This window comes from Leptosomus discolor, chromosome Z, assembly GCF_034619465.1.
Source record: "Leptosomus discolor isolate bLepDis1 chromosome Z, bLepDis1.hap2, whole genome shotgun sequence".
Lineage (NCBI taxonomy): Eukaryota > Metazoa > Chordata > Aves > Leptosomiformes > Leptosomidae > Leptosomus > Leptosomus discolor.
The window spans coordinates 9,677,450-9,690,351 of record NC_141419.1 but is presented as its reverse complement, the minus strand read 5'-3'; the positions used below and the strand labels follow the sequence as shown (position 1 = coordinate 9,690,351).

At 37.1% G+C, this 12,902-nt stretch overlaps 1 protein-coding gene across 2 annotated transcripts in view; it reads right to left on the bottom strand.

Annotated features, from left to right (window-relative positions):
• MCTP1 (multiple C2 and transmembrane domain containing 1) overlaps window positions 1-12,902 on the bottom strand; it is a 285,371-nt gene that overhangs the window by 147,293 nt on the left and 125,176 nt on the right. For both annotated transcript variants that reach the window (XM_086480292.1, XM_086480293.1), the window contains exons 3-5: window positions 5,593-5,735; window positions 2,718-2,797; window positions 2,064-2,172 (exon numbers count right to left, since the gene is read on the bottom strand). In XM_086480292.1, coding sequence (XP_086336418.1) covers window positions 2,064-2,172; window positions 2,718-2,797; window positions 5,593-5,735 — 332 coding nt within the window. The remainder of the gene's footprint in view (window positions 1-2,063; window positions 2,173-2,717; window positions 2,798-5,592; window positions 5,736-12,902) is intronic.

Sequence of the window (12,902 nt, the reverse complement as noted above, 5' to 3'; positions counted from 1 at the left end):
TCATTATTACAAGACCTTTTAAAAATAACTAAGTATGACAGCTTAATTGGAGCAATACATTTTCTAATATATCTACTCCTTGGAGAGTAAATAAAAATCTAATAAATAAATAAATAAGAACATGTGGTAACCGAATAAAAGATAATTGCACCTTGAATTATTAAACCCCTAACACGTTCATTTATAGCAATTCAATATTAATTTTGTAGGTCACTTTCCCTGCACTGTGACACAAATTCACTGATTGTACTGCAACTTTGTCAGAACTGACCTGAGATCTGTATCTTGGGAAGACTGGTTTATAATAATAAATACAAAGATTCAGATTCGTAGTCTGAATCTTAATCTGAATCTTGGGCATTTTCAGAACGAAGTCCCCTATAACGGCTTGAACAGGAAGAAAAATTGCTCACTTGAGCTAAACTGAAAGGATGGGCGTACTAAATAGAAAGCTAATAACAAAACGCATAATAGCACAAACCCAATTCTTCTTGCTATTACAACCAGCCAGCTGGATATGAAAAAACTTGCTAACCAGCAAGTTTATGGTCCTCCCATGTTGATGTTCAGTTGCAAATTCTCCAAGTAAATACCCATATGAAACACACGTTATACTGTAGTATCATAATTTCACCTTCTCCCCTGCGATTTCCTTGGGTGGTCACTATAACAGCTGGTAACACTGCACAGGGCACAGTAGCTATCCTATGTGTATGATGAAAAAAGGGAACCAATGTGCTGTCTGCATATTGGTTTCCCACATAAAAATACAGTATTTCTGTGCTGCATGATTTAGGTTCATGGCAGGATAATGTCAAAGCCACTTGGAAAAACAAGGCTATTACCAGCTGACTCAGAAATGCTGATCTTGCCCCAATACACACCAAAAAAAAACCTGGAATGAAATATATTTTTCAATTTAAGTGATAAACAGTCTTGTGGTGCAAATCTGCAAGATAGTATTCTCAGTTGCCTGGACAAGCATGTTGCCAAAAGGAAGAAAAATACACTGTTTAAATAAACTTCCTGCACATTACTATCATACTTCATTATCTTTGCTAAGTTCTACCAGAATACCATGAGGAAAATTAACAGATGCGAAACATATTTTCAAAATTCTACACCTCTATCATACCAAATTCCAAACATCTCATTCCAATAACTGACTTACTAGGCTGTTTAATAATAGCTAAGAGAAAGCAGAAAAAGAACAATATTACAGCCTGCTAATATGCCTCAGGTATGCCACAGGATGGTGTGTCACACTGTAGCATATAGAAATGTACATGCTTTTCCAAAAACCATACAGCTGATCATATCCATGTAAAATTTCATCAGATTAATACTTTTTTCCTGCCTTCTCCTAAGCCAAAGGAATCCACATTATTTTACAACTGCTCAGTGAGATATCACCTCTTGTATTTCTGCCATATTTGTATTAGAACTGCTCAAGCCAAAAGTAAACTGACAAAAAGCTAGTAAAACACATCCAACTAGCGACAGCCTTTGTCACAACAGGACGTATAAAACTGGAAACTATTGTCACTTACAACTAAGCAGCTCAGAAAACTTAACACTGATGATGGCATTACAACAAATCTAGAAAACCACACAATTTTGTAATTGAAATCCAGTCATGACATTGAAAAATATCAAGTAATACTTCACCATTAGATGCCAAAAAGCAGAAATACTACCTTGCTCTTCAAGTTTCTTTATTTTCAGTATGGAATAGGATTCAAATGTTCTTACGTAAAAGACAGCAGCACTAGGTCCAAAATTCTCCAGTGGTTTACTGATATTTTTCCATATTAATCAGCACCATCCACCTGCAACTGACTTTTGTCTGAAACTGCTTAACATTTATGTTCCACTTGGATACCTCAGTGCTATATCAGGGAGGATCCAATTCAGATGAAGTATGCTGCACTACACCAGAAACACTGTTCAGTATAACTTTTAGAACTGGAAAAATCAAATTAATCTTTACTCTTGTGCTTTAAGTCATCCAGCCACAGAACAATCACAAGAGTGATGACTCATATTAAAATATTTAAAATTACCACTTCTCGCTGTTCTTCTATAGGAGCCAACAGAACTGATAACAATATACTGCCCAGATCATGGTCAGGGTAATGAGGATCTTTCAGACTCAAGGTGATATCTGTTTGCCTAGAAAAAAAAAAAGGCGCCTTTATTTTGATTTCAGCCTCTCGGATAAGGAAACTTCCCAATCATGAGAATTAAAGGCATCTGCATTTATATGAAACTACTTGAAAAGGTTGTTTTATATATCTCCACTTTTAAGTTCTCCGTTTCTACTTTTAAGAATTGCAGTCTAAACACTCATAAATAAATACCAGATACTGTTACCCTGTGATAAGTACTTATACCCACTGAATTAAATCTGAGCTGTAACTTTGATTAAAAAAACAAAAAATAAAGCAAAAAGTAAGCAGTAATGCTGCGAAAGAAAATACAGAAACAAGATTAAAATGGTTGTAAAATTAACCTCTCTGTAGACACTTTAAAAAATGCTGTGCATTATTCTTAATATATTATTAAATTCATATTAGAGTAATTCTCTAACATAAGTGGTTTTCCTCAGCTAGTTTTATATAATTATTTTCCAGCAAAATGTTCTATTTGCAGTTCCACAAACACGGTTTTAGCAGATAACCACAAAGAATTACTCCATAGGCTTGTTTGTGCCATACCTGTTTAATTCCAACGAAGTGAGATCCAAAAATGCAGAACCAATAAAGTCGTCTTGAAGTCCAAAGTCATAGTCAAAGACCTAAGACGCACAGGAGATAAATGCATTTTTCAGTATCGGAAATCTTTTCTTGATATTTTCTTGTTTTACAAAGGTTTATGAAACTCCTTTTCCAGAGTTAAGCCACGTGTTTCTCACATGTCAAACCAGGACTCTCATAAGTAACCCGCAACTTTCCAGCCACAAAATCAAGTTTGAAACTGCTTATTTAAAAGTCAGAATGCACCACGTACAGGCACAGGGGGTATATGGCTTCTAGACTGCATATATGAACATCAACTTTATAAAAACAAAAGAAGCATCTTTAGAAAGGTAGGTACTAAACGAAGGAAGGTCAAAAGAATAACTAACATTAAGCAGAATCACTGATTTGCTATACATTAATTGATAACTTTATCAGTATTGCAAAGTACAGGCAAGAGGGCAGGATAGGATTGTGGAAAGTGGGTTATTACAGCACTTGCATCAGTATCAGGAACAATAAAATTGTAGGTTTTGAAGGTTGCCTAAGTTTCCAGGTTTTAGAAATATTACAATCCAAGATGAAAACTTAACAGATACGTGTAAAGAAATAGTGACATTTATTACTCTACTACTAGGACCCTCCCTGGTAACTCACTACCTAAAAGAGAAAGCATCTGGACAAAGTTACTGACAACCAGACAGAAATCTGTGGCCAGTATGTGGAACGGTATCAGTGATTTGAGGTGGATTATGCCTTCCCAAGTCAGAGGGAAGAACAACAAATAAACTGGGGACAGCTTTTGGAGGGAAATAAACAAAAAAGGTGGATGGCACAAGGAAAACTTGTGATAGAAAATTACAAAAAAGGGGGAAAATGTCAGTTATCAAAACTTTCTACGTAAGTTAAAAGTTTTTGGCAAATATTGTCATGATAATTTCTGAGGACTAGAATATACTTTCAGTGGTAAGAGGGAGACTTGTGAACAGCTAGTAATGAGAACATTTAACAGAGATGTGACAGGCCTATGTTCAAGGTCTTCAGTTTTGATATAAATACTTCAACTATTGTCTTACAGAATCTCTTTTCCAGGAGGCAGTTAAAGCTGTTCATCTTCTACAAATACTTTAATATAGACTGGGCTAAGATAGCTGTAACAGAAACCCTGTGGCCCAAAGGCTGCAGTACTGTTGCAGGACTCAGAGCATCGAATGCAAGTGTTGGAGCACAATTCCCTCATGTGCATTATCTACCTGAGTGGGTACCTCATATTTTCTCTCTCTAATAGTCAGTGTAACAGGGTAAGACGACAAATTATGTAATCTCAGTTCATGTTGCAAAGTAGAATTGTGTTCTCCCCCTACAAATCATCAAGGTGGAAATGCCAAATAAATATTTTCGCCTAACTGAGTGCAATTTAATCATGTCTTATACTATAAAACATTTATATATAATAGATTTTATATATATAAATACAAAAAGTATTTCACACAGTGTGTTCAGAGTACAAACAGGGATTATACCACTTGACACACTCTTCCTAGGAAAAAAAAAAAATACACACACCTACTCCCTTGTGACCCTACTGCACGGTGGGTATTTGGCATAAATGAACCAAAACAGGTAGCTGTGTTCTAAGCGTCCTTCTTTCAGTCTGCTTCTGCCTTTCACAGTGCTGGGCACATGTTCATTCCTGATGAGAGACTAAGCTTAATAAGGGCAGGAAAATGCCAATTGAGAAATATAATTAAACTTACACTTTTCTAATACCAACGTAGTTTATCTGAGCAGAACACATGAAAGTCAGATTAATACTCAAAGGCTGTTTGTGTCATTCACCTACTAAAAAAAAAATCTACCATTTCGTATTTCAATTTAAATTTTTGTCATGTATTCAAGATTCAGACTGTTACTAACCTGAAGTATTGTATCATTTCAGATTAAATAAAAGGATTATGTAAGTAAGACCTAAGTTTCCATACTTTCTCAAAGTATTCCTGACCTGTGTATATTCTAATTAGAACCCTAAGACTACAGTTTTTCCAATACCATTTTTTAGAACTTAATTTTTATCTACTTTGTTTTACACAATTAAGGATATAGATCCCCATAAACTATTTGGGCCAGAAAAGCACCTTTCTGTTCTGTGCCTATAAACCCATGACCACAGCTTTTCTAATTTCCATTCCAATATGGACAGCTAAGAAGTACTAGTGGCACTGCTGCTGATTACCAGGGGCACTGCTTGCCTCTCTTTAATTTAAACTCAAACTATCTCTTATTTCAAATAAGTGATGCCTCTCTCATGACAAAATCATCCTCACCTGTGATATGCTAAGGAGAATTACAATGCAAACAAATGAATAATAAAAGAGCATAAAAGTATTACGAAACATATAAGCAAACCTACCTGTGTTCAGGTACAAACAGAAAAAACTAAAACCTAGAAGAATTAGACACACATCTTAATAAATCCTCAAGTTAACCTCAGCAAAGAATTGATTTTAATGGGTTAGATTATCTTCATGTCTGAACTATGCAATAACACTTCCATAAATAAAAGGAATGTCATCATCATGTAACACAGTTTACTTCCTTTGTCCTTCTCCTAAGATCAAAATAAAAAAGTATAAAACAATTATGGCCTGAAATAAACAAAAATGCCTGTATTTACTTTGCTTTTTAAATTTGATATCATCACTCTACAGATGTGATCTAAATAATTTTCACCTCTAAATAGCCTTCAGTAATGCACTATCGCACAAAACTTCAATATATAAAACCCATAAAATCTAAATTCTTTCATTAACTCTTCTGTGGTATTTGGAAGCCATTAAGTAAGACAGTGTCTCACCTTTATATACAACGGTTCTCTTGGGTTATCTATAAGAATGCAAGCTTTTTCTTCCCACACAGGATTGAGGTTCTTGTGTATTGTTTTACTTCTAAATACTTCTTTTCCTCCAAGTTTGAACTTGACGTATGGATCACTGGTTCCTGTTAAAGACATATATATACTGTTTATTATGTCCTTTTCATATATTAAGTGAATGGAGACTAAATTACCTTAAACAGCACTAAATGCAATTTCTACTGATAGTCAAACTGAAAACAGCAGCTGAGGAAAGAATCTTTCATTGTCACAATTTCTTATTTTCCACAGTGTCATTACTCAGGTAATCCACCGTGTTAGCATCAAAAGGGTGCCTGCACCACTTTCTGTTGTTTGCAACCCATACTCAAAGTCATAAATGAAATACTGGCTATTGCAGTATCGTTTTTAATTAACAGAATTACATCCTTATTAGGACTACAATTTTATCTTAATGCAATCACAAAAATTAGATTACAGTTAAAATTACTTCTGTAAAATACTAATCTAATCATTTTATGCCTTTGAAAAGGCACAGGCTCCACTGACACCACAAGTACAATTCTTCCTTGACTTTACTGTGTCCACGCTTCCCTCTTCCATGTAGACACGTTTCCTGCAACACTCCTGATGTGCAAGGCAGCTCTAAAGCAGCCCACAAAGTTCACATGCTTTCTGCAGCAATCATCTACCTGCAGGAGAGCCCAGGTCCAAGCCCCCTGATACAACTGAGTAACAATTAACTATGACCAGAAAGACAACCCTGAAATGAACTGGAAGAGAAATGTTAAACATGGCATGAACGGAGGATGGATAGGATGTGAGTGTGGAAGTGTCAAAAGGAACAACTGGTGGAGGGAGGACTCTTGGGGTGGCACATGCTGGGGGCAGAGAGAGGAGCAGCCATCCAGGAGCACATCTGTGTCCTCTTCTCAAGACACCCGTGTAGGGACAAGACAAAAGACAGCAAGCAAAAACCTGATGGCACACACAGAGGCATCACAAGAATGAGAGACAAATTACTGACAGCTACCAGAAGGTACAAAACAGCACATCCAAAACCAGCACAGACATGGTCACGCAGCTAGCACAAGCCCTGGAGATGCAAGGAGGACCTGTCGGCTGGCGTACTTCCCCTCCCCATCATGTATGACCCAGACAGCACATTCGTGATTGTGAATGTCAGTATGTGGGTGTGAGAGCATAAAAGCAAGTGACCAAAATGAGTTTTGGTTTAAAATAAAACCACTTTCCCCTGCCACAAGGTTTCACACTGAGATTTACTGCATCACCATTACCACGCTGCTCTTTCCCACAATCTGACCTCAACTCCCGGCGCACTGATTAGAGCTGACGAGTGGGAAAGGGACTGAATCTGGGGGAAGGACAGGGGCAGAAGGGGACAACACCTCTCCCGCTTGAGTCCAGCAGTCCTGAGCAGCACAAGGCTGCTCTTGATGAAGGCTGAAGCCAAAGCAAGCCGTTGCTACTGCTGGAAGGAGCAACCACTGCTGCCCCTCCACTGCCCGCTCCCCTGGAACCAGGCAGCAAATGAATCTGGGAACTCATCCAGCTGAGAAAGGCAGTCAGTTTGCAGCTGGATGGGCTCCAGGGCACAGCCACAAGACATACAACTTGTGCCTGCAATAGCCCCCATGAAACTACTGCCTTCAGGGTGGACATGAAGAAAGACTGCTCACCTTTTCCTAAATATTTTGATTAGAAGAAATACAGTTAGGTCTTTGAACAAAAGAAAAAAAATAGATAGAAAACTAAAACCTTCCTGAAAATGCCAGTTGGTAAGATTGCATTCTTGTGTAAATTAAATTCATTTTAATGAAAAATACTGGATGAAATTCATATTTCTCTTTCTCAAGTATTTCTGAGCTTTAATGTTTGAGTCTATTGATCCAAAACTATCTTAAAATAAACAATAATTCTAGTACAAATCATACTTGCATCTTCATGAGCAACAGCAAAATTATATGACAGACTTTTTTTTTTTAATGCATTTCACAAGACCAGCATATTCTAGAGGTTTGTGTTTACATTCACTGGTAAATGCAGTCACCAGCTTTTGTTAACATTACAACATGGTCTTCTAAATACAAAGGCTGGTATGACCAGAGCTCTTTGCACTATTTCATGCAGCCACAAGATGTCAGTAATCTTTACTAAAATTATACATCCCTTTAGAGACACTATTGCGTGGAAAACTGATCTCACATGTAACAGGGTTACAGTCATTCCCTTCATAACTACTGGGGCAGAATTTCAGTGGTGTTAAAATGTTTAGTCTAGTACGATTAACTTGCTCCTTGGTTATTTAAGTAGCGGTGATAGTTTTTAAGGCAAAGATCAGGCATTTGAATTAATTCTGTGAAATTTGAAGAGTACTTTCAACATGGACAGCAACAGTAACACAAGCCGTAACTCCCCTGCAAGCTGTAATTCTCCTCACAGCTGCCTTGAAGCGCAGACAGCTGGCCTTTAGGCACTGTCTTATATTGTGTAGACTCGACAGACCTCAAAGACTCTTTTGAAATTTGAAATCTATGTACAATATTGTGGTGAGATACATATCCAATGAACAGTTTAGGATCCAGGTGTCAAATAATTTAATATTAATTAATTTTTATATGTAAATTTAGTAGTAGGGTAGGTCAAACGCCAGTTCCACTTACAATACATTGCAAAACCTCAAGGTTTGTATCTCTGTGCTATGAATGCTGAGAACCACTAAGAAGGTTGCTTTGACACATCTCTGCTTTAAAGCTGAGAACTTACTAAGTGCACTTAGTTAAAAGCTCCTTCACAGACCTTTTTCATTCCTTGAAGACAGACCACCAAATTTTTAAAAGTATATGTATGAAAGGCAAGGTTAAAAACAAAATAAATCTGATCAGCCGTGCAATCATCCAGTAAGATTTTCACCTAATGGGAAGCAAAAGGAAGAGCATAACAGAGACCAAAACTTGGTCCTCTCTCAGTTCTGCTGAACTGCATCAAGCCACCTCCAGCACTGCTTTATGTCACAGGGTCCCAATTTTAATATATAGTGTAACAACAATTTTCACACACACTATATCGTTTTAATGTAACAATAGTGCATTCATATTAGCATTACACTATTAATAACACATCAAGCATATTTAAATATTTTATGTAATAATATACTAATATGTAATTTCATCAACATCAACAATTCAATTCACATATTTTTCCTCTTTTAAAGAGAAAAATAAATTCAGTTTACTCGGGACCTTATTGTTAACAGCGATTACAGGTTCCTGACACAAAATCAGAACAAAAAAAATCAGACACCCCTCAGACCATGCTTGTGAGAACCTGATACCTGTCATGGATTCTTGTTATTCAAGTCTTGGATTTTTCATCGTCTTCCTGCCTACCAGACCATTCAAATGAACCTGACACTCTAAGGCCTCACTGCACAAACATTTGTCTTATCTGTAGCTGTGAAGAACATCATCACGAGCCTCCACTCAGCAGCTTAAAACCTTCTCTCAAACAGACGCAACCACGAGACACTGCTCTCTTGTTGAAGCACCACCGTTGCCTGACTAAAGGCAGTAAGGACTTTTGGCACAGGGTGGCAGCCTCTCTTTTCCTAGGAAATATCGGCCTAACAGACACCTAGAGATGCTGCTGAAGTCCGGGAGAGAAAACACACATCATTGCAGCCACTGTTACCTGACCCTGTGAAGCAAGTGCTACAGTCCCGCAGATCCAACGCCAGCACTAACATTGTGACACCGGGGTCTGACGCTTCTCTCTGTGCAGCCATCTCCTAAAATGGGGTTTGCTTTGCAAGTTTAGGACACAGATTGGACCTCGTAGGCAGACATAAAAGAAGATTAAAAAGTATTTTGCTGGAGAAATATTCAAGATGTTTGTCCAAAGGAATACTAAACTGCTTTTGGGAAGGAACCAGAGCTGTGTAATAGAGTGGAAATACAGCAAAGGCAAATTTGGTCAGAATATTAATCAAAGTTGTATTGGCTAGAAGGAACATGCATTCCAAATAAATTGTGTACCTTTACTTAATTGGCTCCCAAGGCTTCATAACAGGCTTTTCAACATTATTAGGCCACTTGTTGAACAGACCTTTTTTCCTTAATGAAATCCTATTTAATATAATGTGATAAACTGCTAACCAAGCAAAATTCAACAGTGAACACAGGGCTGAATGTAACCACAAGACTGGTTAATGAGCTTGAGACTGCTCCATCATAGCTGCTGCTGATGGGACAGAAAGGAGACGGCAAAAGTCTCCATATCCCTCTACTATATTTTGTCACTTCACTCAGTGTAAACAAGGTCGAACTACGAGCATGTCTAAAGAACTTCAGCTGAAGATCTACATTACCATATGGTAACCAGACACTGCAATCCTTAAGACAAATTTTAATATCTTACACTAAAAAGAGAGAATACAGGCTATAAAAAACCCAGTATAACATAGATGAACGATATGGGAAAGCAGCACTTTCAGCTGTCACTTCAGGTAGAGATGTTTTTATACTTCATGTAACAAGAAGAAAGAAATTACATTTCAGAAAAATGGTGAGTTAGCATGTAGATTTATTATACAAGCTAATTAACTGATTTAATTAAAACTGTTTAAGTATCGCACAGTTAAATGCATTCATTTTTCCATCACTGGCATTCACTCACAGTTTAACTTTTGAAACAGAACAGAAAGCCAGATGCAAGCCCACTCTGACAAACAAGAGTGACTGTGCCATAAAAGCTTTTGCGTAGTTCAGATGCTCATCACTGTGCAATTCAGAATCTAGTTTCAATTTTTTCTAAAGTTAAAAAAATAACTGTGGAACACGTGGTTTTCAGCCTGTTGAGGAAAACATTTCAGAAAGGAAAACAGAGCAAATCAGAGAAAATATGTTCTTCTCCCCTCCTTATGGCTTTAGTCATAGGGAATTCATTAAGGTTTTCCCCGCAGTGGTTACCACTGCTGCGAAGTCAACCACTCGGACACAAGATCTTTACTTACAAAGGTGATAAGGCTAAGTCGTAACGTTACAAAGGTTGCATCCTCATCCAGTTCCTAACGTAAATCATGAGTCTCTTTTGGATTCACCACACATACACAGTAAATAACACACCTAGACCAATTTCAACCTAGTGGTTTGAAAAGATACAAGCTTCAAATAGTATTAACTGGGAATCACAGTAATTAAATACAATTTGCTGCTGTACAGCACATAGGAGGAATACTGCATGAATAAGCACAAGCTAAAAATCAGTAAATGCTCAATACATATGGGAGAACAGAATTTTTCATCACCTCAAGTAATCCAGCAATGTACACATTTCTAGAAGCAAAAATAAGGTAAATGCATGTTCTTGATTTTTTTACGCTTAGAACTACAGCTAAACCTCTGCCACAGCTTTCCATTATTCCTCCATTTTACTTTCAATCTTGGAATTGCTTCATTTGATCTACAATTATTTGAAAAGAAAGCAAGCCACTAGAGATGTGCAGGGATGCACAACAACTTTGATGTCATAATTCCTGAGAAGCTTAATTATTAATACAAACATTTGTTCTGGGCTCATGGTATGAAGAGCTCTTTCACTGACATCCAGCTCTTCCGCCTTCTCTCTGGCTCCATCCACAGTCCCCTCTTAATAAAGTTTCTCAATCTCCACTTATTTTCTTCATTACATCCAAGGCAGAAGAAAACAAGGGGGGAGAGTTCTCAAGTATGTGTCAGCTGAGTATGTATCAGTTCATAGCATTTTATATATTTTATATTTCCACACTGCGATATGAAGCACATATAAAAAGAAACACAGAAGAATATGCCTGCTCTGTCAAATCTTTTTTTTCTGAAAAGTAGGGTAACCACTTAGCACAAATTATTTTATATTCATTTAACAAACAGAAATAGCAATTATTATTTGTACAACAGCTGCCAAGCCTATCTCCTTGTTGGTCTTCAGCAAACCCCTAAACACCACAACTAAACACTACAACTAGAACACTAAAAACTACAGCTTTTACATAAACAATCCTACTTTCTGTCTATCTGTCTAGCAATGAATTATCCACCCAATTCACCTAAAAAGGACACTAACTAGTTTAAATGATACAAAGCACTTCTGGAAAACTAATCTTCTAAGAATGAAGATGCCAAGTACAAATTCACAGCGAGCACACAGATGCTACAGGATGCAGAGGAGTTCTACTCAGAAGTCAACAGGGAATACAAAATTTTAATTATTCAGTGCCCATTAAAAAAATATTGGTTATAACAATCACAGCTTTTCATCTTTCTCTTGAAGACTCATTCCTGCCACAAAAAAGGCAGCTTTAGTACTGTATTTCAATGTAGCCCACAATCTTTACTTAGTTTAGAAAACACTCCATTTAAGCAAACATTAATTATGCTTGTGAAATAAAAAGAATGAAAAAAATCATACTGGTACAGGACAGAATAGACAAAAAAAAGCAAATTTGCAATGGTCAGCTTAATTACAAGAAAACATTTATATTTAATTTTAAGCACAGTTGAAGTCAGATTCATTTAAACAGGATTTAAGCATGCTACAGAAGTGTTCCCCTTGCAGTTCTAATTAATATAGCAGTTAATATACTTTAATATAAACAGAATTACATCCCATAATCAAAGGAAACACTGCTTGCTCCGCCCCTAAAACCTCAGGACTGAAATTATAACCTTCCTGAAATTGTTTCAAGTCTTCCTGAAATTATTTAAAGCATGACCATTTGTTTTTCAAGACAGACAGCTTTTGCAAAATCAATCAGAGGTTTCACCTCTTCTGGAACAAAGGCAGAGGGCTGTGATTTGCTTTGTCTAAAAAGCACAGCTGACTGTTGGTCTCACACATTACACCTTCCAGTTTTATAGAATGTTTTTGATATACTTTTGCAATTGACAAACACATGAGTTGCCCTTGTCAATGTAACAACGCAGTCAATGATCTTTCTCTCCAGTAAAACGTTCCAAGTGTTTCTCCATTACCCAGGGATAATGATTTACTACTGTGGAATAATTACTGGAGGTGACTTGGAAATCAAATTTACATTAAAAGACACAGCATTGTTCACACATTAAGGAAAGATGCAGAACAGAGCGCAGCAGGTACGCAAGGAATCCATCCCACAGAAGTTCCCCAGGCAACCTTGGGTGTTGGCAATATCAGGGGAGCTCGATGTGCTGACTCAGAGAAACAGCATGGAGGGTGGAGTGGAGTGAAGTCACAGTGGCCAGGCTCTGATTCACTGC